The 27,892-nt window shown below is 36.2% G+C and overlaps 1 protein-coding gene and 1 pseudogene across 1 annotated transcript in view; both read right to left on the minus strand.

The window, feature by feature from the left end:
• CUL5 (cullin 5) overlaps nucleotides 1–27,892 on the minus strand; it is a 93,586-nt gene that overhangs the window by 43,254 nt on the left and 22,440 nt on the right. The window contains exons 3-7 of the mRNA XM_065881746.1: nucleotides 15,479–15,578; nucleotides 7,813–7,989; nucleotides 5,779–5,920; nucleotides 4,225–4,370; nucleotides 4,062–4,142 (exon numbers count right to left, since the gene is read on the minus strand). Coding sequence (XP_065737818.1) covers nucleotides 4,062–4,142; nucleotides 4,225–4,370; nucleotides 5,779–5,920; nucleotides 7,813–7,989; nucleotides 15,479–15,578 — 646 coding nt within the window. The remainder of the gene's footprint in view (nucleotides 1–4,061; nucleotides 4,143–4,224; nucleotides 4,371–5,778; nucleotides 5,921–7,812; nucleotides 7,990–15,478; nucleotides 15,579–27,892) is intronic.
• LOC136127145 (mitofusin-1-like) lies at nucleotides 21,761–24,172 on the minus strand (annotated as a pseudogene).

Consider the following 27,892-nt stretch of genomic DNA (forward strand, 5'->3'; position numbering starts at 1 on the left):
ATTACAGGAAATATATAAATTAATTTAGAGAAGAACTGATATCTGTACCATTTCAAGTCACAGAATTTAAGAATAAGAGATATCTCTCCATTTTTTCAAGTCTACATCTGTCTCTTTGGAGTGTCTAAAACTTTTCCTCTTACAGGTTTCACACATTTCTTACTAGATTTTTCCCAAGTATTTAATTTTCTTTGTTGCTACTATAAGTAAGGTTTGCCCTAACCTTATATCTTCTGTTTATTATTTGTGTATATGAAGACTGATATTTGTATGTTAATTTTATATCCTGCCACTTTCCTGAATTACTTTACTGTTTGAGTTTTATCATCAACTGTGGAGTTTTCCAGAGAAGTACTATCATATCATCTCTAAAATGAGACAGTTTTCCTTTTGGCTTACCCATTCTATGCCTCTAAATGATTTCTGTAGTTTAACTGCATGGACTAATACTTCTAATGTGCTGTTCAATACAAGTAGAAATAGTGGGTGTCCTTGCCTTGTTTATGATCTTCATGGAAATGCCTCTAATGATTCTCCATAAAATAAGATGGCTTTAGGGCTAAGGTAGATAATTCCTGATAATATTCTTAATAAAAAAAAATAAGTACTTTCTTAGCATCATAAAATGCATACATCATGCCAGAAAGAAGCATCATGCTTAATGGTGCTTTAGAAGCACCATTTAGAAGCACTCCTATCAAACATTGAAAGAAGACAAGGATCCCCAATATTATTAACATTTTCCTAAAATAAACCATTAACAGATTTAATCAACTGAAGGAAATAAGAGATATTAATGTTACAGAGATATAATCAGATGTTTAGAATACCCAAAAGAACAAAATAAAACTCTTATAAACAAGGAAGGAATTCAGTAAGCTGCTAAGCACTAGATGAACATTACTTGAAATGTATATTTGGCCTTTATTAGGCCTGGCCTCACAACTGGGTACTACTTAGGTGAGACTTGCTCTATTATACAGAACACTGGTCCAGGAATTTGTTTTCCTAGGATATTGAAAAGTAATCAGGTTTAGAAGATTAAGATCAAGACTTACAACATTCAAAAAAGGTAAGTGATAAATCATAATAATTTCCTAATTTTCAGAGAAAACACAAATGTCAAAAATGTACATACTTTAATATTAAATTCTGGTGTGCAACATTGTGTAGCCCCATATGAGCTGATAGGTAATTGTCTTCCACTAGTAATAGCCTAATAGGTAAGGAGAGATGAAAACTATTATCAATAAAGCATTAAGATATAGCATAGCATGTTCTAATGGCTGATAATTCCTGTAAGACAGAATTTAGGGCAGTAAGTCTGCTCCGAATAATTTTCAATTATGGAAGTGACTTTTCTTAGTAACTATTCAAATAATACTGTTCATACTTTATGCATATTAAATTAGAACCCCGGACTTGGTGATTTTTTGGTTTACTGTTCCTTCCATTACAACATACTTCACTTTAACACACCATTTCTCTTTGGAAACAGAAACTGTAAATTAACAAATATATAACAAATATTATGTATATAGTATAATGGCCTTAGCTCAGTAAGGTATATAATACAGTAGTGTATCTGCATTAAGCCTTAAATTCCCAATGTTACAATTAATTCTATAGTTTTCATGCTTAATGTCTTCTCTGCACCAAATTTTCCTGTACAGACTATATAGTGGTCACTGATTAATATTAATCTATGTTCTTAAGAGATAGGAAAGTGATAACCTTTGGGAAAAAAAGATGGTAATAATACTGTGGAGGGAGCATGATGGAATGTTTCTTACTTGCTGATAATTCTTTTTCTGGTAATTTCACAGGTATGTTCACTTTGTGATAACTCACACTTGAGATTTTTGTAACTTTTCTGTATATATGTTATACTTCAATCAAAATAGTTGATTTAAGAAAAATAAGCAGAAAATCAAAACAAACCATACAAACAGACCTCTTACTTCCCCAATAAGGCACAATTTCTTTGCAAGCACATTATATTGCACTTAGGGTCTTTGTTGAAACAAAACAAAAACTTATCTTTAAACTCTACAATCATTCAGCTTGGTAAGATGTTCACACTTGGTATCCATGGAAGCACAAATTCACATCTTCTATTTCAAATTTTTCCCAAAATGTGTGTGTGTATTTTAAAGTAGAAAGGGAGACTTAACTGTTTTTTACAAGTTTTCATGTGTATTTGTTTATCTCTACCTTTCTCATTCTCTTTTTCTTGCTCTCTCTTATTCACTGTATTAGTTGGACCTCTATAGTTGAACTTATTTAAGTTTACTATAAATATGATACAACTAAGATATTTAAAATAGAGTATAAGAATAGAAGAACAACTCTATCTTACAAACTTACAACATCCCCATCCAGGAGGTATAGGCCCACCAATCAATTGAAAATATTCAAATCCCTCTAACTAAACTCATCTTTTTTCCCTCACAACGAAGATTTATTCTTATACCTGATCTTCCCGCAGCAGTACAATTCTCCCAAGCCAAAACCTTAGAAACACTGTTAACTCAGTTCTCTCCAACATCAGCCCCATTCATATTACAATGTTCCACCTCTGGGAAGTCTGTCTCTACCCTCTTTCTTTCCATTCCCATTGCTATAACCCTACCTGGCACTCCTAATACCTTGCTTGAATTATCGCAAAAGCCTCCCACTTCCTATTCCAAGCTATTCTCCACTCCAATTTTAAAAAATTTATTTATTTGGCTGTGCTGGTCTTAGCTGCAGCACACAGGATCTTCAGTTGTGGCATGAGTGACCTAGTTCCCTGACCAGGGATCGAACCCAGGCCCCATGCACTGCAAGCACAGAGTCTTAGCCACTGGACCACCAGGGAAGTCCCCCCCACTCCAATTAATCTTTCATACTGACACTAGATTAATTTTTCTGACGGATTAAGTTTGAGCATAGCATTATTTGTTTAAAAAATATTCAATGGCCTCCCTACCTTCTGAATGAAGTTCAAGCCTGGCTTTAAATCTCTATAGAGAACTTCTATAAGCAACCACTAAATCTGCCCCCATCTCTGGCCAATATCAGTTATATGAAAGAGGATATATACTGTATACAATAAAAAGCAAAACAAACAAAAAAGGGAAAAACAATCCAACTCAGTCCAATTTCTGAACAAATAAACATGACTATCACTCAAGATGGAAGAAGCCAAAGAAAAATCAGAAGAAAGAAAAAAAGAAATCCCATCCATAGTTGAAACATGTCTGGTTGTAAGCAAACTGGAATGTTACTTCTTTGAATGCGAATCTAAATCTAGTTTGTAGGCTCCAAAGACTAAAAGGAACTGGAAGAAATATTATTGCTATATTTGAGCAATTTCTAAGACTATCCAAACTTGATTCTTAAATTCCTTAACAAAGCACACTAAGGTCATCATCCATGTAAAAGAAAACACCAGAATAGACACTGTAGCATGGCTACTACCTCTGATCATTTCTTTCTTTTAATGAGGAACTTACAACATAAAATAAATAAAAACTATTTAAAAGACTGATGTTCTCTTATCAAGTAATTAATATTTTATCTCATGACAAGAAAAGTTTGAAAACACCCTCACATAAAAAGAAGAAATATCCCCTAGTAGTAACGGTTTGGTGCTCATTCATTCAGTATTCGCAGCCACTATTTTACAGAATGTAATTACCATCAATACTGAGAATCAACTGTATCTCTCAGGAGCATACTTTACTTGATACCTGAAAATCCCTAATATGGTTAACTTTAGGTAGGCACAAAACATAATAGAAGGAGATTGATTAAAAATTAAGTACATTAAATTTAGAAAAGTCTAGAGCAGGGATGGCAAACAGATTTTATCTTGCACATTAGCTCTGAAGAACAATGAGTTCTGAGTAACGTGCCTTCTGAAGTTGTACACTAGGAACGAGTACTAAAATAAATTAGTAATATTGGTCACAGAAGTGAGAAAGGATAAATAATGTTACTTGCTTCATGTATATACCACCCCTGGGCTACTGTACTTCAAATAATCTCAAAGAATAAACAATTACAAAATTACTTACTGCTTCAACAGAGTTACATTCTCGCCTTGTTTCTAAATAACGTAGGGCTCGTTTTTCTTCTTCTTTTAATTTAGCATCTGCCTGTCCAGAAGCAAAATAGCAATCATTTTAAGAAAATCAAGAAAATAGCTCAAATTACCACATATACTAAGTTCTCACTTACATATTTCATATAATTCTGTACACCATTTTGTTGTAAATACGAAGGTGCCTGTGTTCTATAAAATCTCTCTGTTGAATCCAAGTATGCCTTCTCAAAATTGTCCCTATAAATTTGAAGCTTATCCTCTGGATTAGAACAAAGGTTAACTGAAAAACAGAAAATAAAATTTTACTCTAATTATGATTCAAATCAGTATTTTGAGTACAATAAATGAAATAACAAATATTGAGGAGTCATGTTCAAGGAACTGTGACAATGCTCAAGAGAACATAAAGCCATGAAAGACAAAATCCTTCTTTATAAGAAACTTAAAAAGATAATAGTACAGAGTAGTAAAGTGACAAATAGTATAGATAACATGAACTATTTTATTTTTGAATAGGAAAGAGACTGACTTCAAACTGGATGATCAAGAAACCATTCACAGAAAAGATGGGATTTGAATTGAGTCTTTAGGAACAAAGTAGGATTTACACTGATTAGTAAAGGAAGTAAATATTCAGAAGTAGAACAACACAAGATCAAATTGAGGTATAACAACGAGGTTGTCTGCGTGGATTATAAGGTTAATAGAAGGTAAGGTAGAATAGTAAGTTAGGAATGGTTATGGAGAACCTCAAATCTCTGGCTAAGTAACCTGAATTTAGCATGGCCTACCACTAAATGGGTAAGAAAAACACCAATAAAATTATACTTAAAAATTAATCTTGTGAAAGTATAAGGGCTAAATGATAGCAATAACATCACTATAAGAAGACTGTTTGAAAAGTCTAGAAGTAGAATTCAAAGAAGTCTTAACTGGTGGCAGTTGAAATAAAAAGAAATAAATTTCAGGGACATGGCTAATGAAAATCTAGACTTGATACCTAAAGAAACACAATGGCAATGGAGAAAGCAAGTCAAAGATAAATAAAGGTTCATTTATATAAAACTTTCTTATCGGCAACTATTTTGCATCAGGCATTCTATGTTCAGTAAAGATATAGTGTCAAGAACACAGTTAAATACACTGAAGTATTACGACAGAGAAGCACAGGTACTATGAAGCACCTAACCTACTCTGGGAATTAGGAAAGGCCTCCACGAGGAAACAGAGAATGAGGATGAGTTAGCAAATAAAAGAGGAAGAAAAGTATTCTGGTCAGAGGAAACAGCACATTTGATTGAATGAAAAATGAGAGTATCACTATCAGACACTGAAAAGTTTAGAAACTCCAGAATGTACACATGGAATAAACTGATGTCCTAAAAATATAAGTGTAAAACCAGTTACCTTTCATAAGCTAGAGACTCGAATCTACATTTCTCTAATATAGGTTGCTAAAGATTTACTAGCCAAGAAATGAGTGAAATGGAGAAAATAAATATTAACCACACGAATATAAACTTTTGTAGCTTTCATTAAAACAGAATATCTTTTATGTACTCTTAATTTCATGTGACACTAAAAGTAGATGTGACTATATTCTAATAAACATAACTTTGAGACTACTATTCTATAATTGTCTTAATTTCCATGAAAAGGCAATTTGATCATAAAGGTTCAGAACATACCATAGGATTCTCTTACTCCAATGACAAGCTGAGAATCAAAAGCTTCTCCTAATCTTTCAGCATGTACCAGCTTCATTGCACTATCTTGAAGTCTGTTTTTTATATTTGAAAAGATTGACTCATTCCATGTATCAAGCATGAGCTAGGAAAAAAAGAAGAAAATATGCCATCATTTCAATTATTAATATACCAAGTACCATAAATACACACAAAAAATTTTAAGTACAAATGCTAAAAAAGGAAATAAAATTCTTAGACCTACATTCACTTGAATACTACAGGAAAGCAACATATTTATTTATTTATTTTTATTTTTGGCTGCTTTGGGCCTTCGTTGCCACGCGCAGGCTTTCTCTAGTTGTGGTGAGCGGGTGTTACTCTTCATTGTGGTGTGTGGGTTTCTCATTGCGGTGGCTTCTCTTGTTGCGGAGCACAGGCTGGGCACACTGGGCTTCAGTAGTTGCAGCATGTGGGCTCAGTAGTTGCGGCACTCAGGCCCTAGAGCACAAGGGCTTCAGTAGTTGCGGTGCATGGGCTCAGCAGTTGCGGCACGTGAGTTCTAGGGTGTGCGGGCTTCAGTAGTTGTGGGACACAGACTCAGTAGTTATGGCTTGTGGGCTCTAGAGTGCAGTCTCAGTAGTCGTGGTGCAAGGGCTTAGCTGCTCTGTGGCAGGTGGGATTTTCCCGGACCAGGGATCAACCAATGTCCCCTGCGCTGGCAGGTGGATTTGTAAGCACCGCGCCACCAATGAAGTCCCAGGAAAGCAGTATATTTAAATTTGGTAACTATCACGTGGTAAATACTGACAAAAGAACAAGTGTTTCAGAATCAAACACAACTGGATTTGAATTCCAGCTGTTACTTATTTGCCTGCTTTCTCTTCTGTAAAATAGTGAAAATAACAGTACAAATTTCAAGTGGTTGTTGTAAAATTTAATATGGTAATACATGGAAAATGTCACTTTCCCTACAGTTCCAAGGCTGTATTTCAGAGATACTGATATGTGTTTGGGATGGTCATATGAATGTTTGTACAAATATATGATAAATGTGAAAAGGACCAAATGAAAATGTTTGATAATGAATCTCAAAAAGAAAAGAATATACAAATCCACACTATGGATGTTGTTTAAATGATGAAAATGGCATATACGTATTCATGAGTATGCTGTCAGCATTAGTACAAATTTTAAGGCTGGGAAGGGGCAACAAGGTCCAAGACACTATTGAAATGCCTGAGCTGATTGCTAGAACCATCACAGCAAGCAGTGAGTTGTTCAAAGTTCAAATGGCATTTTTTACTTTTCAAATCTGTGGTTCCATTTGATTCTCACAAGTAGAAATATATGTGTGTGTATATGTGTGTGTGTGTGTGTGTGTGTGTGTGTGTGTGTATTTATGAATATGAAAAATGAGGACAGCAAGCTTAGGTCATTATTGACTGAAGAATTGAAAGGGAAACCTGGGACTCTTCAATTTCAGAGCTGAGTTCTTTCCATTAATTCATGAGTTGTTACTGGGCACAGAGCTTTTAACTAGAAACTAGGCAAAATATGAAAATAAACATGGTACATTCTGAGTTTATAATAACTAGAATTAAGTAAAAAAATGATAAAGATGACAGCAGTTTAGCCACAATTAAACACAAAGATACCAGAAGGTAACCTAATAAGGAAAGACTTTTTGAACAGAAAAAAAGTAACTGAATTTATAGAAAGGTAAAAGTACAGAGAAAGAATAATGAAATAAAATTATGAAGATAAAACTAGGAAAAGGAGAAAGTGAAAAGGAAAAGCAAATGAGGTAATGTTTGAAGACACAGATTTACAGCTTAAGACCACATAAAAGATGAAGAGAACTGAAGCTAAAAAAAGACGAAAGAAAACTAATATTATTCAATAAAACCTGGCAAAAGCTGAAAAGGAATTTATATGTGAAGTAGAAAAACTCATTTCAGTGTAAATTTCTTTCAAAAGTCTTCAACTCACCCTATTTCTGAAGAACATTAGGGAACAATGGGAAAACTAACTTACCTTTCGAACAATACTGTCTTCTACATTTGATTTTTTATTGCTGCCCTGTTTACCCATTAAAGTAATCTCTAGTTGACAGAAAGGCTTCGGTAAAATATCACACTGTGTGAAGAATTTTCGCCATTCAACAATATAAGCTTTTAGCAAAGCTGTATCATCTTGATGGCTCAGTACTCGCTGAAAACAAAGAATCATACCAATTTTAAATAAATACAGGTGCTTTAAAGAATAATGGAACATATTCATGCCATAAATTTAAAATATTTTATTTACTGTATAACCTATATTATACCCAAAAGAAAACATATATATATATATCAAAGAGAAATTAAAACTTGTTCACATAGCCTTACTGTAATGAACATTTCACAATATATCAAATCATGTTGTACACCTGAAACCAATAAAATGTTATATGTCGATTATACTTCAATTAAAAAACCCCCTATATCCTTTAGCTATTACCTTCCTTACCTTCCTCCCTTCCTAGTTCCCCCCCTCCCCGCCCAGCCCTAAGCAACCACTAATCTGTTTTCTGTGTCTATGTATTTGCCTATTCTGGACTTTCATATGAATGAGATTATATAATATGTAGACTTTTATGACTGACTCCTTTTATATGGCATAGTTTTTCAGGGCTTGTCCAAGTTGTAGTATATGTCAGTACTTTATTCTGTTTTACTGCTAAATACTATTCCATTTTATGGACATACCACACTTTTTTTATCTGTTTGTCCACTGATAAACATTTGGGTCATTTCCACCTTTGGCTATAATGAATAATGCTGCTATAAACATCTGTGTACAAAAACAAAACAAACAAAAAAAACCCACAAAAAACTTGTGCACACTCACCAAGAAGGGGACACAAATAACTAAAATCAAAGATGAAAGAGGAGACGTTACAACTGATACCACAGATATACAAAGGATCATGAGAGACTACTACAAACAATTAAACACCAACAAATCTGACAACCTATAAGAAATGGATAAATTCCTGGAAACATATAATCAAAAAAGCTCAATGGTGAGGGAAAAAAAATCTGATAGATTACTGGTAAGTTATAAAGACTGAATTCATAATCAAAAAATTCCCAACAAATGAAAGTCCAGGATCAGATGGCTTCACTGGTGAATCTTACCAAACATTTAAACCAGAACTAATACCAATCCTTCTTAAGCTCTTCCAAAACACAGGGAACACTTCCAAACTCATTTTATAAGGTTAGTATTACCCTGATACCAAAATCAGACAAAGATGCCACAAAAAAAGAAAATTACAAGCCAGAATCCCTAATGAATGCAGATGCAAAAATTCTGAAAAAAAATACTAGCAAGCCAAATTCTACAGCACATTAAAAGGATCATACACCACGATCAAGTGGGATTTACTCCAGGGATGCAAGGATGGGTCAACATTCACTAATTAATCAGTGTGATACACCACATTAACAGAATGACTAAAACTCATACGATCATCTCAATAGATGCAGAAAAAGGATTTGACAAAATGCAGTATCTATTTATGATTAAGAACTCTCAAAAACGTAGGTATAGAGGGAATGCACCCCAATGTAATAATGGCCATATATGACAAGCTCACAGCTAACATGATATTCAATGGTGAAAAGCTGAAATCTTTTCTTCTAAGATCTGGAATAAGACAAGGATGCCTACTCTCACCACTCCTTTTCAAAGCAGTACTTGAAATCTTGTCCAGAGCAATTAGGCAAGAAAAAGAAATAAAATGCACCCAAATTGGAAAGAAAGGAATAAAACTGTCACTATTTGCAGATGACATGATATTATATACAGAAAAACACTAAAGACCCCACCAAAAAATAACAAATGAATTAAGTGAAGTTGCAGGATAGAAAAATCAACATACAAAAATCTGTTGAGTTTCTATACACTAATAACAAACTACCAAAAAGAGAAATTAGGGGGAAAGAATCCTGTTTAAAATCACATCAAAAAGAATAAAATACCTAAGAATAAATTTAACTATAGAGGTGAAAGACCTACACTGAAACACTGATGAAAGAAACTGAATAAGACACAAATAAATGAAAAGATATTCTGTGCTCACAGACTGTTACAATGCTATTGTTAAAATGTCCACACTGAGACTTCCCTGGTGGTCCAGTGAGTAAGACTCCACACTCCCAATGCAGGGGGCCCAGGTACGATCCCTGGTCAGGGAATTAGATCCCACATGTATGCCACAACTAAGAGTTTGCATGCCGCAACTAAGAAGTCCACACGTCACAATGAAGATCCCGCATGCCAAAACTAAGATGCAGGGCAGCCAAAATAAATATAAATAAATAAATAAATAAATAAATAAAATGTCCACACTACTCAAAGTAGTACAGATTCGGTGCAATCCCTATCAAAATTCCAATGACATTTTTCACAGAAATAGAGCCAAGAATCCTAAAATTTGTATGGAACCATAAAAGACCCCATATAGCCAAAGCAGTCTTGAGAAATAAGAACAAAGCTGGAGGCATCATGCTTTCTGATTTCAAATTACATTACAAAGCTAGTAATCAAAACAGTATGGTATTGGCATAAAAACAGACCACACAGATCAACAGAACAAAACAGAAAGCTCAGAAATAAGCCCACGCATAGTTGGTCAATTAGTTTATGACAGAGGAGTCAAAATATATGTGGGGAAAGAACAGTCTCTTCAATAATTGGTGTTAGGAAAACTGGACAGCCACATGCAAAAGAATGAAACTAGACAACTATCTTACAAAAATTAACTCAAAATGAGTTAAAGACTTGAACATAAGACCTGAAACCATAAAACTTCTAAAAGAAAACATAGGTAGCAAATTCCTTGACACCAGTCTTGGTGATGATCTTTTGGATTTGACACCAAAAGCAAAGGTACAAAAGCAAAAATAAACAAATGGGACTACATCAAACTAAAAAGCTTCTGTATATCAAACGAAACCATTAACAAAACAAAAGGCAATCTATGGGAGAAAATATTTGCAAATCATATATCTGATGTGGGGTTAATATGCAAAGTATATATAAAGAACTCACACAACTCAATAGCAAAAAAAAAAAAAAAAATTCTGATTAAAAATGAACAGAGGGACTTCCCTGGTGGCACAGTGGTTAAGAATCCACCTGCCAATGCAGGGGACATGGGTTTGATCCTTGGTCTGGGAAGAACCTACATGCCATGGAGCAACTAAGCCCCTGTGCCACAACGACTGAGCCTGCACTCTAGAGCCCGTAAGCCACAACTGAGCCGATGCTCCACAACAAGAGAAGCCACTGCAATGAGAAGCCCGAGCACCACAGCGAAAAGTAGCCCCTGCTCACCACATCTAGAGAAAGCCTGCGTTCAGCAACGAAGACACAATGCAGCCAAAATAAATAAATTAATAAACTAATTTTAAAAAAATGAGCAGAGGATCTGAATAGACAGTTTCCCAAAGACACAGAGATGGCCAACAGGTACATGAAAAGATGCTCAACATCACTAATCACTAGAAAAATGCAAGTCAAAACCACAATAAGATATCACCCCATCCCTGTTAGAATGGTTATTATCAAAAAGACAACAAATAAGTGTTGTTGAGGATGTGGAGAAAGGAAACCCTTGTACATTGTTGGTGGGAATGTAAATTGGTGCAGCCACTAGGGAAAACAGCATGGGATTCCTCAAAAAATTAAAAATAGAATTATCATATTTTCCAGCAATTCCACTTCTTGGTATCTATCCAAAGAAAACAAAAACACTAATTCAAAATGATATATGTACCCCCATGTTCACTTCAGCATTATCTACAACAGCCAAGACATGGAAACAATCTAAATGTCCAACAATGGATGAACTGATAAAGAAAATGTGGTATATAGACACAAGAGAATATCATTTAGCCATACAAGAGAATGAAATCTTGCCATCTGTGACAACATGGATACCTTGAGAGCATTACGCTTAATGAAATAAGTCAGACAAAGACAAATAAATACCTTATGATCTCACTTACATGTGGAATCAAAAAACAAACCCCCAAAAACCCAAAAAACCCAACAAAAAAACCCCCCAAGCTCACAGATACAGAGAACAGATTGGTGATTGCCAGGCAGAGGGATGGGGAGGAGAGGGATCAAAATGGGTGAAGGGGGTCAAAAGGTACAAACTTCCAGTTATAAAAAAAAATTAGGGGGACTTCCCTGGTGGCACAGTGGTTAAGAATCCATCCGCCAAAGCAGGAGACACAGGTTCGAGCCCTGGTCCAGGAAGATCCCACATGCCGCGGAGTAACTAAGCCCATGCGCCACAACTACTGAGCCTGTGCTCTAGAGCCCACAAGCCACAACTACTGAGCCTGCATGCCACAATTACTGAAGCCCGCGTGCCTAGAGTCTGTGCTCTATAACAAGAGAAGCTACCGCAATGAGAAGCCCATGCACCACAACAAAGAGTAGCCCCTGCTCTCCGCAACTAGAGAAAAGCCCACGTGCAGCAATGAAGACCCAATGCAGCCAAAAATAAATAAATTTTAAAAATTAAAAAGTCACAGAGGTGTAATGTACAGCATGGTGACTACAGTTAATACTATCGTAGTATGGGCTTCCCTGATGGCACAGCGGTTGAGAGTCCACCTGCCGATGCGGGGGAAGCGGTTTCGTGCCCCAGTCAGGGAGGATCCCACATGCCGCGGAGCGGCTGGGCCCGTGAGCCGTGGCCACTGGGCCTGCGTGTCCGGAGCCTGTGCATCGCAACGGGAGAGGCCACAGCGGTGAGAGGCCCGCGTATCGAAAAAAAAAAAAAATTGTAGTATACATTTGAAAGTTGCTAAGAAGAGTAAATCTTAGAAGTTCTCATCACAAGAAAAAAATTTGTAACTACATATGGTGACGGATGTGAAAGTAGACTTACTGTGGTGATCATTTTGCAATATATACAAATATTGAATCATTATGTCGTGCACCTGAAACTAGTATCATGTTATGTGTCAATTATACCTAAAACAACACTTGTGCACAAATGTTCACAGCAGCATTATTCAAAACAGACAAAAAATAGTGAGAACCCAATGTCTATCAATGACAAACAGGTAAACAAAATACAGCACAGTCATACAACAGAATATTATTCTGCCATAAGAAGGAATGAAATAGTGCTAAATGCTACAATATAGATGAACCTTGAAAACATTATCCCAAGTGAAAGAAGTCAGTCATAAAAGGCCACAAATTGTAGGATTCCATTTATAGGAAATGTCCAGAATAAACAAATCCATAGGGACAGAAAGTAGACTAGTGTTTGCCAAAGTGTGTGTGTGTGGGGCGGGGGGGTCATGCGGAAGTAACTGCTAATGGGTACAGAGTTTCTATATGGGCTGATGAAAATGTTCTAAAATTAGTGGGTGATGGTTGTACAACTTTATGAATATACTAAAACACACACAATTATACACTTATTAAAAGCATGAATTTTGGTATGTAAATTATATCTCAATTTTTTTCTTTTTTTTTAAAGATCCTAGTCTATTTCTCCACCACTGGACTTTAGCTGGTCCTGTGACTAACTGGAACCAACAAAATGCTGTAGATGTGACATTGTGAGACTTCTGAGCCAAGACCTGAAGAGATTTGCAAGATTACACTATCACACCTCAAAGACTGTTTCCTTGAGAACAAGAAACCATGTGAGGGGGAAAAAGCCCCAGAGGGAAGCCAGGATAGTACCAAACACCAGGAATATGAGAAAAGCTCTCTTAGACCATCCAGTCCCTGAAGAGCCTTACTGCTGCCATATTAATAAGCTCAGGCAAAATCAGGTAAGCCTAGCCCAAATTGCTAAGCCACAGAATTATGTATTGGGTTGGCCAAAAAGCTTGTTCAGGTTTTTCCATATGTCGTTACAGGAAACCCGAACGAACTTTTTGGCCAACCCAATACAAATAGAAGGGTTACGTTAATCTTAAAAACAAAACAAACAAAACAAGAAAAAATTCAATATCCTAATAACTTTCCAAGCATTGCATATTTATTTTTATTTCTTTTCATCATTTTCAATAATGCTATAATAAACATTTTAATGCTTACTGTCCTATTTGGGAGATTTGGTCCTTCCTAACAGGATAAACTCAATTAGTCTAGTAACTGACTAGTAAACTCACAAAGCTAGATCTTCTTAAAAGTTTTTAAATGTTTTAAAATTATACACCCATGTCTGGTACTGCCAGTCCTGCAATTTAACTGCTCTGAATTAGTGGCACTAAATCCCAACCTCGAGTTCTTGCTAAGGTCTACATTCCAAACCTTCCTGGATCGTTCCAAACATCATTCCAAACCCTGAACATACTTTGTTTTCTAGTGTGAAGTATATTTCTAAGATGATTCTTTGTGAGCCCATTTCCAGAAACTAAGAAATAATGCTCTATCAATTTGAAATAAACATAATTTATCTTCACCAAAAGTCATAAACAGATAAGCTGATATGCTTTCCAATGCAAGCAGAAACTGTTTTCCTAAATCAGTTCTAGAAAAATGTATGTTTTGATTAAACTGTGACATTGAAACATTTAATTTTTCTAAGCAAACCTGATGATTTATTTTCATTAAAAGATAATTTCCTAAAAAAAAAATTTCCTTATAAAACTCTAATTTTTAAACAATCATTGATCAAGACAGCAGAATTAATGGTGTCATCAATAAAACATTTCATTTTGTAAGTAACATCCAATGTGACATCATTCTTATTTTCTCATGGTAGTGGCTACTAACAGAATTAAATATATACCAATCATATATTCAATTTCAGTATCTTCCTTTAAGTTATATATTCATTTTTAATTTCCAACTGCTAATACTTATTAATATTCAACAAGATTTCTAACAGACTTTTACTAATGTTGTACAAGACAATGATGTAAAATTTCAAATAAAGAATAACAAATTCTAGCTCTCTAGTTTTCAAACTTCATTTTATAGAAAGGAAAATAATCTCATGTCTTTAGGCCCTTCTCCAAAGTGGTAAAGGATGCATTAGTGATGCCAGAGTTGATCTGAAATAATACTTTACCTCTGCATTAGTTTTTCCCAAAAAACAAAGGTGTTAATAAAGACAAAAACAAACTAGCTCTTGCGTAACTGACCTAATACCTAAATGAGCTGTATCTTCATTTCAATAATATTAAACACTTATACATATCATCAACTCAAGAGTGCTGAATTTCAGCTCAGCAGCAGCAATGCAAAGGACAGTCCAAGAATTACAGTCGGAGAAGTATTTAGAATTGAAGAAAACTGCTGTCAGCTTGAAAAGAGTAAGTATTAATTGTGAGGAAAAAAATGATTTATGTGAACTGATGTGTGGCCAAAAAATAATGGTGGTGGGGATTTCTAAAGAATGTATTAAAAATGAAATTCTTTTTATAGCATATTTTAATTGAGGATAATATATTCTTTTGAAAGAAATGTCAGTGAGGGAGGGGGGTAAAAACAACAAATGACAATCATTTCATTAAAAAATTTATTTAGCCAAGTGTGTCAAAAGTTAATGTGAAAAAAAAAATTAATGTGATATTTTAAAATTACTTCAGGAAGCCCTACATTCAAAACCAGAAAATATGATATTCTCTGAGTAAAGTCTTAAATAATATATAGATGCAAAACTTACTGCCTGTGCTTGCTTAATAAACTCAAGAATATCTTCTTTTAAAGCCTGATGAATTTTTGCTGGGCCTTTATCATCCCAGAGACAGACTGCATGTACATCCCTGTAAAAATAAAGCAGGTAAACAAACATTAACACTGGAAAAAGAACAAAGAACTCTGTTCTGTTTCAATACAGTTTCCATGGACCATGGACACCCTTCCATGGACCATTCAAGGGTGCTTGAATCCATTCACATGAACCAAGCATTCTTTGTAAGCCACTTCATATATAAACATTTGCTTCTATTTTCTTTGTCATTGCTTTCCTTAAATCTTTGCCACTTACTGATTAAATTTTTAAATTATAAAAGGATCTCCCAATCAGACTCCCAAAGTTAAATACTATCAATATTTTCTTGTGCAAAGACAAGTATAAATCCTTTAATATATAACACAATATATATAAACTATCCTTTTTTAGAAAATTTGTAATTTAAATACCATTACAGCAAAATTCCTAGTTTCCCCCATACATTCATCACATTTACACATCAATTACCACTGTGCCTCCTTTAAAATAAACAGAAACAAAAGTTCTTTAAACTATAAATCTGACATATTTTACCCAAAGATCATTCATTATAGAAATATATTTAATATTAATACATGTTCACAGAGATAATTTTTTAATTACTATATTGTAGAGCAGGGAAACATAACAAAAGGATAGAGTCTTATACTGGGGATTCTTTTATTCAAAAAATGTTCCCCAGTACTTTATAGAGCCCCCACCATAAAAAATGTCAAAAAAACCGAAAAATATCTCTAGAATTGTAACATTATAACAATGGCCAAATAGTCTGTTTTACATTCAGATTCTTAGGGACATAATTATAATCTAAAGTTCTGTCTGCATATTAATTTGAACTTGCTTTCATCATTTGTTAAATTCGGCTTAATAGTGGTATCTGGCCCAGAGCAGATGTAGTAAGCACACAAATATCTGTTAAATAACAAGATAATAGGTAACAGCTAACTGCTTACTATATGCCAAATACTATTCTAAGCTGTTTTAACTCACTTAACCTTCACAGCAACCCTGAAGTAGTACTATTTTATTGTCATTTTACAGATGTGGAAGCTGAGGCAAAGAAAGGTTAAGTAACATTCCCAAGATTACCCAGCTAGTATATGGCAATTACACGGGCAATTGGGCTCTAGAGCCCACATCAAACCATTTCCCTTAATTTACTCTTGCACCCCTCTAATCCATCCAACAGTAGCTAAAGTGATCATCATAACACTCAAATTACATCTTACTGCCTCTATATTTCAAGTCCTCCAACCGTTTCCCATTGCTCTTTGAATAAAGTACAAAATGGGGCTTCCCTGGTGGCGCAGTGGTTGGGAGTCTGCCTGCCGATGCAGGGGATACCAGTTCGTGCCCCGGTCCGGGAGGATCCCACGTGCCGCGGAGCGGCTGGGCCCGTGAACCATGGCCGCTGGGCCTGCGCGTCCGGAGCCTGTGCTCCGCAACGGGAGAGGCCACAACAGTGAGAGGCCCGCATATCGCAAAAAAATAAATAAATAAATAAAGTACAAAATGGTTAATTGACCCCTGTAATACCTCTGCAATCTCACCTCATGGCTAAAGAAATCTAGAGTCTAAAAGAAGAAACTGATACAAAAATAGATTGATTATATTTCAATGTTTATGACTACTAAGCCTATAAACATAAGATGGTTTAGGAACCCAAGGAGAAGGAAAGGATGGAAGTGACTGGTAAAAAGAAAAAGGGAAGACTCCCTGGAAGAGTTGATTCCTAAGCTTATCTCAATGAACAAGTAGGATTTTGCCAGGCAAAAGAGGGTGGGGGAAGGATATTTTATGAAGTCACAATGTGAGTAAAGAACTATAGATCACTAGGGTGTATGCAGTGAACTATTAACAAATCAATGTGGCTTGGCTGTCAAGTGTGAAGTGGGGAGTGATAAGCAAGAAACTGGGCAAACTAACCCTTTTATAATTCAATCACAGTCCTATTGTATCCATCAGCTAAATGTCTCTCCAATTTGGACATTTCCATCCATCACCACTACCACAGTCAAAATTACCATCATCTCTTACTTAATTTACTATAACACAAACTAGCATGTATTGACTGCTTACGATGTACCAAGCACTTCACACATATTGACCCATGCAGTGGTTTAGGTTTTCCAAAAAAGAGATGGGATCAGAAATGCAAGAGAGATTGATTGAGGGTAATGCCTGTGAGGGACAATGGGAAGTGAGCTACAGGAAGCTGGGCAAAACATAAGCTCACAATGCTGGTCTGATCCCTGTAGGGAAGAGTAGGAAGGATGAAGGTTGGGTAGCAAGAGTCTTAGACTACACAGCAGTTCGAAGAAAGTTTGGTAAAGCTATTTAAGAGTTTTAGAGCAAAAGTCACCCATCAAAGGAGTTCCATACCTCCCCAAAATAGGATTACCTTAGTATCCCTGCCTACTCATACCCACTGCAGGTACATGTCAGAAGGGCTCAAACGTGACTTGAGTCTCATAAGGCAAGAGGGAATGGTGTTGAGTTGGGTACCCAGGAAAGAGTCCAACTTGTGATCAATACATCTTCTCCAGCTCCCTTTCCTCAACCTCCAGGTGCTCCTATATGTTGTTACATCATGGAAGAATATCTTCAATACATTCTTATTTGAAACACAATACTTCTCACCACCACACAATAGAACATGTCAAGTCTCCTGGTCAATTTTCATACACATTTTGAGGAATGTATTATAATACACTTGAGGACTGTATGATGATAATACCCTTAAAGACCTCTATGTTCCTCTCCCTAATCCTACTCTCTCATCCATCCCCAGAAGTAACTAAGCCTGAATCTGTCATTTTATTTTCAAGTTTTACAACATACTATGAGGGTTTCTGAACGTTATAGAAATTATATCAAATAATTTTTTCAAATAATTTTTTTACTCAACACGTTTCTACTATTTACTCATATAGTTGGATGTACTTCTCGTTGATGCACTTTATCTTTTTTTTTTTTTTTTAAGATTTATTTATTTTGGGCTGTGTGGGCTCTTCGTTGCTGTGCACGGGCCTTCTCTAGTTGCGGTGAGTGGGGGCTACTCTTTGTTGCAGTGCGCGGGCTTCTCATTGCGGTGGCTTCTCTTTGTTGCTGAGCACGGGGTCTAGGTGCGTGGGCTTCAGTAGTTGTGGTTCACGGGCTCTAGAGCACAGGCTCAGTAGTTATGGCACACGGTCTCAGTTGTTCCGCGGCATGTGGGATCTTCCCAGACCAGGGCTCGAACCCGTGTCCCTTGCATTGGCAGGCGGATTCTTAACCACTGCGCCACCAGGGAAGCCCATAACTAAGTGTTTTTAAAAAGAGACATGCTGTTAAGAGAAATTCTTTTTATTTATTTTTTAATATTTATTTATGTATTTATTTATTTGGCTGCACCAGGTCTTAGTTGCAGCATACTGGATCGTCGTTGCCATGTGCAGGATATTCGATGTGGCATGCGGGATCTAGTTCCCTGACCAGGGTTCAAACCCACTGCACAGGAGCATGGAATCTTAACCACTGGACCACCAGGGAAGTCCCAGGGAATTCTTTTTATTTTATTTATTTATTTTTAAAATATTTTGTTTATTTGTTTATTTATTTATTTATTTTGGCTGCATTGGATCTTCGTTGCTGCACACAGGCTTCTCATTGCAGTGGCTTCTCCTGTTGTGGAACACAGGCTCTAGGCACACAGCTTCAGTAGTTGTGGCACACAGGCTCTAGAGTGCATGCTCAGTAGTTGTGGCACACAGGTGGCACACAGGCTCAGTTGCTCCGCAGCACGTGGGATCTTCCCGGACCAGGGCTCAAATCCGTGTACCCTGCATTGGCAGGCAGATTCTTAACAACTGCGCCAGCAGGGAAGTCCCCCAGGGAATTCTTTTTAAATACTTAACTATATTAGAAAAATCAAGGGGTTGAGGAGTGGGAGAATGATGAAGTAAAAACTTTTTAAAGGTTTCAAGAGGACAGACAGAAGGGATGAGAGAAGAAGAGGTAAGAAATATTCCAAAGTATTTCAACTTCCTCAAGTTAAACAGGGAGTAAAAGAGAAATAGTGTGACGCTGGTGCAAAAAATAGGTATTCTGGGGACTTCCCTGGTGGTCCAGTGGTAAAGAATCTGCCTTCCAGCACAGGAGACGCAGGTTCAATCCCTGGTCGGGAAACTTAGATCCCACAAGCCGTATGGCACAGCCAAAAAAAATACAATTAATGGCTATGATTTATTAGGTAGAGATTCTTGCAACTCACAAAAATATAATTTTTTCCTAAGAGCACATGCATACATACAAAATTTTAAGAAGATAATTTTATAGGCTATTTCTCTGATTATAATCCATAAATAAATAATTTAAAATTTCACTATCTAGAAATTTAAGCTCCTAGATAATGCATGGATTAAAGGAAAACGAAAAACAAAAAGAAAAATTACTAACAAGAAAGAAATAAAGGGACTTCCCTAGTGGCACAGTGGTTAAGAATCCTCCTGCCAATGCAGGGGACACGAGTTCGAGCCCTGGTCCGGGAAGATCCCACATGCCATGGAGTAACTAAGCCCGTGCACCACAACTACTGAGCCTGTGCTCTAAAGAGCAAGAGCCATAACTACTGAGCCCGCGTGATACAACTACTGAAGCCTGCGCACCCTAGAGCCCATGTGCCACAACTATGGAAGCCTGCACGCTGTGGGGCCCACGTGCTGCAACTACTGAGTCTGCATGCCTAGAGCTATGCTCCACAACAAGAGATGCCACTGTAACAAGAGACATCATGCCAATGAGAAGCCCACGCACCACAACGAAGAGTAGCCCATGCTCGCCACAACTAGAGATAACCCATGCACAGCAACAAAGACCCAACGCAGCCAAAAACTAAAGTAAAATTTTTTTAAAAATAGAATCTGTAAGAAAGAAAAAAAAAGAAAACCCTGAATACCACAGAAACTATGGTGACAATAAAAGCAATATTAAGGAAAAAATGTGTAGCTTGAAAGCTTTCATTGTAAAGAAAAATATTAAAAAGAATTTTAAAATTAAGAATTCAATAAAAGAACTAAGAAATCAAAGGACAAAATAAATCGAAGAAACCAGGAAGAAAACACTAATAAGGAAGCAAATTATAAACATAATAATAAACAAAAATGGAACAAATATTACTCTTTCCAAATAACAAATTTTTACCTTTTTTCTTTTCTCTATTCACAATTATTTTGTATTTCATTAATTTTGTCTTTCCTTTTTTGTCTTTCCTTTTACTTTCTTCAGGTTTACTTAGACCATGCACTTTTAGCTTTTTTTGTCTAATATACGCATCAAAGGCTATGAACTCCTTAGCATTTAAGCACTGCACAGTTGGAGCCAATACGTTTTGATGTATCATATCAAAGTAATTTTTATAGCTTGATTATGTGAAAAGACCTATAAAGTGGATCAACTCCTTAATATGGATATTAAAGAAAATATGTAGGATTAAGGATTTAAAAAATGAGATATGACCACATATAAAATATAAGCATACTACTTACAATTCTATGGCAACAAATTTCTAAACCTAGAGGAAATTAAAATGAAGTGTGCAGATACTTTGTCTTATTCATTTTATTTTTATTTCTTTTACTGTTTTACATCAGTTTTAATGGGAATAAGAGAGAGTAAAAACAGTATTATTTATTAGTGGTTTACACGCCTGCCAGGATGGCAAAAGTGATTGTAACCTGCATAAATAATACACTCAAGAACATTTCCACACTCCTTTGTGGTTAGAGCAATGCAGTTTATAAAACAAAAATGTGACTATTCCCATTGAAGTAGGCATCAAAAATTCGTTTTGAGAAAGAAGATGAAAGGAGCATTCTCTAACTACTGGATGCCAGGAAGCAGAGTTTTTCAGAATCAAAAACAAAGAGAGCCCTAATTAAGAGAAAGGCCCCACCCCTCAGGGGTCACAGAGTTGGTTCTTTTGCTTTAAACTAATTCATCATTTTCACGTATCAAAGGATTTTTCTTTACCCAAAATTAAAACTAAAAGAGACATCACAACACTTTTCAGAAATGCAAACATCCTGAGATAGATCAATACCAGGATCTACTCAAGGATTTGCTATTTAGGTATAGTTAGTAGAATTCATATTTAAAGTCACTTCATAAAAATAACTGTCCCAATCTTCCAAGTTCCATTTTCTCCTATCATGATCACCAAAGCAATCTCTATTGTTAAGATTCTTCTTCATTGCCTGAATGTAGAAACTGCTTAGTAAAATTCTCCTGCTTGTTTTCAAGTTAAACAGCTTTATTTCTTAAGCACTTCGAATTGTTTTATATTTTCTCCAATTGATCTATTTCTTTGGAAAATCTAGCAATTTCCTCTTCTAGATGTCTTTGTGTAGTATCAACTTGTTGGCACAGGCGAGCAAAAGTGGTCGCCATTTCCTGTTGTACTTGATGGCTGCAGTTGGCACTTGTGAAGTTAACAATCGTTTGCAGTTTTTCAGTTTCATAATTCAGAAATTGCTGTTTAAAGGCTCTCTCCTTGGCACGGGTGGTCCAAGTCAGCCTTTCATAAAGATACAAAGCTCCATACATACTTAATGAAACAGATATGAGTTTCCAGCCTACAGTTTTCCAAGTCACTCCTCCAACAATGCCCATAGAAGTTCTAGACGTAAGAGAAGCTAATGCTGTTATTAAGGTAACCATGAGTTCTTCCTGTGACGCTGGATTGGTAGGAGCAGTGGGAGTAGAAGCTAAAGATCTGGGAAGCTGAAAGATAGGCTCTGATAATCCTAGAAGCACCTGCTGAGCATTTGTAGGGCCCAAGAAACAATGGACAAGGGAAGACCAGCCCAAGGAAAAATGAAATACAATATCCTCTTGAAAATCTGACCATAACTTGTGGCAATTTAGGTCACAGCTGAGTTCAAATTTCTTGCAAGGAATCAGTGTATGTAGTTTATTCTGCATACCAGCTGGAAGTAATGGCTTCAGATTTCCAATAATTTCTTGCTGGGATTGAAGCATTGAAGCATTGACTTCTTTGGTGCACTGATCAGCCAAATTTCTTCCCATTCCATCTTCTATGTGCTTATTTAACTCATTTTTATATACTTTCAATACACTTGGAGTAGGATGAAACTCAGAACAAAATTCATCAACAAAAACAGAGTCAACAAATTTCATCTGTCATTGCACATGAAACCTTATTTGAAACCTCCTCTGAAACCTCCCTGATTATTTTCTTAACATCCAATGTTAAAAGGTTCATCTGGTTTCGGAGAAACTCCAGTCTACCAATTTGGTCTTCCCTCTCTTCTACTGAATAAACCCTTTTCTCTGCTGCTGCCACGTTTATTGAATCCATTATGTTTTTCACAGTTTCTAGTATCTGTTTAGCTCTGATAGTGTGCTGTTCAAACTTTGTTTTCACTGCTGACTGCAAGATACACTCCTCAAAGATTTGTTCAAAATTCTGAAACTCCTGTAATTTTGCCTGAAATCCTTCTGCAAGTGCCCCACCACCTTCTGGCATCCCCTGGGCTTTGTGCTTTCTAGCACTACGAACTTGCTCTGCAGAAACAAAAAAGTTACGATTCCATGATTCTAAAGGATCCACAACTTTGAGCTCTTCCACCAAGAAATGTAGGCATCTTTCCATGAGCTGTCTGCATACACCTTCCATATATTCTGGCTCTGATGCAGAGGCATCCCAACGATTATTCAGAATAAAAATATTAGGCTTGGAAAGTCGTTCATTTACCTTGTGAAAAAACTGTTTTTAAGTGTTCATTAGAGTTGATTTGGAGTTTACAACCAAAATGAAGACATCAGCATCTAAGCAAAACTTACCAATCCAGCTATCCAGCTCTGTAGTGACATCTGTACCTGGACTATCCACTAAAACCAGGTCATCTCTCAAGAGGGCACATTTTGCCTTTGGCCAAAACACATGTACAAGACAGCCAGCTTTCAAGTCTTTGTTCATATGAAGGGCATGGGCCAGCTGATTAACTGTCTTCACATTCTTTTTTTCATGTGACCCTTCTGTCATGAGACAGGCTTTATCTCCATCCGTCTCTTCAACACTCAGGAAGCAATTGGTTGTATGTCCAATTCCACTAGGGAGGACTTTATCCCACAACATGGCAATGATAATAGAGCTCTTCCCACTGCTTGTCCTGCCAAAAAATGCCACTTTCGGGGCTTCCCTGGTGGCGCAGTGGTTGAGAGTCTGCCTGCTGATGCAGGGGACACGGGTTTGTGCCCCGGTCCAGGAGGATCCCACATGCCGCGGAGCGGCTAGGCCCATGGGCCATGGCCACTGAGCTTGCGCGTCCAGAGCCTGTGCTCCACAACGGGAGAGGCTACAACAGTGAGAAGCCAGCGTACCGCAAAAAAAAAAAAAAAAAGCCACTTTCATGTCTCCTCACCAATGATGGAAAGCTTATTTTTATACCTTTGTATTTCTATCAGATCATCCTCAGTAGCTACTCGGTCAAGTTCTGGATTCTTGTACGTTGCTTCAACAAAATGTGATCCTTCTGTAACAAACTCCAGTAACTGGTCAAAGACTGCTGTAATTGCCTTCTTAGCCAGCACGAAGTGCTTCAGTGGAGAAGCAGTTTCTGCCATTATGCCTGTCCCGGCTCCGACTTGTCACCCAGCAACTGCAACTCAGCCACAGCCCTCAAGCTGCCTCATTCTCCCAAGAAAGGCTGGGAGACTGGGCTCTTATTCCCAATTTAAATGGAATGCTTCCAACATACTATTACTGGGATATTGCTGCTAGATTACTTACAGGTGATCTTTATCAGTTTAAAGAATAATATTTTCATTTTTCTGTTTTATTTTGGAAAGATAATCTCTGTTTTTTCTTCATCTACTGAGATGATCGATTTCTGATAAGATTTTGTCTTGTTCTATTTGTTTTCTGAGTTCAATTTTCATTTCATTATTTCCTCCACTTTTGCTGATTTCTCTCCTTAGCTTTTGAATTTTCAGTTCAAGTTTGTTTTATAACCCCACATGGTTGTGTGAGGAGTACTGAACTCAGTTCATAGTTGGTTTCTGTGGGACAATTTTTATAAGCTAAAATGTTTCAATTTGTACATTTTAATGGTTTTGGATAGATGGTGTCTGCTTTTTTCTATTCATATTCATTTCATGGTCAGGATTCCCAGTTCAAGAGTACCTCCTTCAGTTTAGTTCAGTAAAGTTCAATTTCTTTAATGGTCAGTGTTGGTAATAGTGGAGGAAAGGGTATCTGTTTCATTTCTGCAGGATCCTTAAATCTTCTAAATACTTACTTGTCTGAAAACATGTTCATCTCGCCTTAAACATGATTGAAAACTTGACTAGGTACAGCATACTAAGTTCAAAATAATTTCCCTTTAAATATTTAAAGAAAACTGCGTCAGCCTCCTGCATTCAATTTGGCCAATGAAAAGAGTGTGGCCAGTCTGTTTCGCTTGAAAAGTAACTTTCCCTCCAACAATTAGATTTTCTTTATCCTTGGAATTCTGAAATTAAGGACATGGGTAGGCATGGTTTTTAGCACTTTCAGTATGAAGATCTGGAGGGTTGGGGGGAGAGATACAAGATTTCAGCCCTGGGAAATTTTCTTCTTATCCTTTGGGGCTATATTCTCTCCTCTACTTTCTGTCCTCTCCTTCTGGAACCCCTTTTAAGTATAAGTTAGCCCAATTCTAAAGCTGTCCTAAATATGTCTTCATTTTTATTTAATTTTCCATATTTTGCTCTACATTCAGGGAGGACTCTTTGGTTTTATTTTTTGTATTACTAATTCAATCTTTTTTTATTTAGCTCTTTTATTTCAAAGGTCCTTATTTTGACTATTTCATTTTCAAAGTAGTCTCTTTCATTTTGTTCCTCTCTAATGATATAACTGGAATGCTTTTTGAGCTATCTTCTAAACCTTGCATCATCTATTTCCTCTGAAGGTACAGTCTCTAGGATGGCCCCTAATGATCCCCGTCTCCTGGATGGCATTCATACCCATGTATAGTTCCCTCCTACGGTGTACAAAGCATTTGTCTGTGTGATCAACAGCATACAGAAGAAATGAAGGTCTATATATAAGATAGATAACTAATAAGAACCTGCTGTATAGTACAGGGAACTCTACTCAATACTCTAAAATGGTCTATATGGGAAAAGAATCTTAAAAAAAATGGATATATGTATAACTGATTCACTTTGCTGTACACCTGAAACTAATACAACATTGTAAATCAACTATACTCCAATTAAAAAAAAAAAAGAAATAATGGTTTGTAACTTCCAAAATTATAAAACACCATGACTTCTGTCTTGGGAACACTCTCTCTTGCTCTGGGGAAAGCAAGCTGCCACACAGTAAACAGCTTTATGGCGAGTTCTACACAGTGAGGAACTGAGCAGCTAGTGAAGAACTGAGGCCTGCCAACAATCACATGAGTAAGCTTTGAAGATCATTCACTCCTAGTTGAATATAGGCCTAGTTCTTTTGCCTAGAGCTTGACTGCAACTTCTTAAGAGATACTGAGCTAGAAAGACCCAATTAAGCTGCAACCAGATTCTGGACCTTCAGAAACTGTAAGATAATAAATGTTTGTTGTTTTAAGCTAGTAATCTTCAGGGTAATTTGTTGTGTGGCAATAGATAACTAGAAATACAACAAAGAAAGTACGGGACTACTGTAATCATTCAGGCAAGAGAGTGGGGGGAAAAGACAGATGGGATGGAAAGAAATTCAAGAGGTACTTAAAAGTCTATGAAATCTAGTAATCAAGCGGATATGAAGGAGTAAAAAAACAGGAGGTTGATGGTAGCTTCCAGATTTTTGGTTTGAGACTATAAATAACAGATTTTCATCACTCTAAATATGGAGTACTTATGGAACTTAAGTATGCAGGAAACAATAGGTCACATGGGTATGGAAGTTTGGAGAATAATCTGGATTGCTTAAATAGATGAGAGCTCAGGTAAAAGAATAAGAAAAAAACAGAACTCTGAAGGAAACCAACACTTAACGGGCACAAAAGGGATAGATCAGCTTAGATGACTGAGATAAGGTAGACAAGAGATAGGAGAAAAAACAGGAGAAAGTGGTATCCTAAAAACCAGCTTAAGAACAAGAAAAACATTAAAAAAATTATTTGTAGTAAAGATGAATTTTCTTAAAAATAAAGTCTCACAAGTTGAAAATAATTTATTTTTAAATTTTAGCCTCAATTTCACAAACCAGAGTCAAACCAAACAACATGTATCTAAAGCAGCAGTTCTCAACTGAGGGAGGTACTGCCTCAGACATTTGGAAGTGAGAGCTTTTTTTCTTTCAGTAATGAGGGGTAGGGAGAGGAGTACACAGAAAGTATCCACTACTAGAGTTTATGAGGGTAAAGGCCAGAGGTGATAAACATGCCACAGTATGCAGAACAATCTTATAACCACCTAAAACACCAACAGTACCCCCGCTGGAAAATAATGATACAGGTTATGAGAAAAGGGCAACAAATAGTAAATGTAGTTTAATACCATAACATTACTTTAGTACCTTAGATTTAGAAAGATATAACTAACCTAAAGGTTATTAATTAATATGGCTAAATAGGCTAAAGTTTGGAAAGATTTTAATTAATGTAGGTCTTATAATTTTGGTGTGGCATGATAAGACATAAGGAATCCTTTAACTTAAAAGGATTACATATTGAGCAGCCTTGGGTAACTCCAAGGAGATCAAGGATTTTTAAAAACGATGTGCTGAGGCCACTAACTGTAGAAAGTACTATTTCTGCTTAGAAGTATACTTTAAGCAGGAAACACCATCACACTATGCTCCTTTTTCCAATCAGGAATGCACAGAGAATAAGCATTACTCTACATGATAAACCATATTATTAACACAAACTGGCAAAAACAAAACAAAAAAACCCACCACATTCAATACGTTGTTCATAAAATACATTTAATCAAATAATTTAAGAAATATATACATATACATGAATGCTATGAAATGTTTAAAAGGTCTCAGCTGCTTCTTATTGAATTCTAATTTCTCAAAAGGCAGAATTATGGATATAAGTTAATATTATGCAACAAGTTCTATGTTATTTAGGATTAGACTATTTTCTTCCGTGATAAAGAGAAAAAATGAGCACAGCAGCCTAATGTGTATAGATTATTCAGTCATACATCTTCAACTCATTGATATAGTATTTTACTAGTGCACACACACACACAGAAATTATACTAAGTCTGAAACTACTATCCTTAGGAAGACATGGTTGCAAGGCTGGCCCTTGGCTGACATATAGGAACTTGGGTTTTGTTGAGAGTTCTCACCATTTCCTG

Source organism: Phocoena phocoena, chromosome 8 (genome assembly GCF_963924675.1).
Source record: "Phocoena phocoena chromosome 8, mPhoPho1.1, whole genome shotgun sequence".
NCBI lineage: Eukaryota > Metazoa > Chordata > Mammalia > Artiodactyla > Phocoenidae > Phocoena > Phocoena phocoena.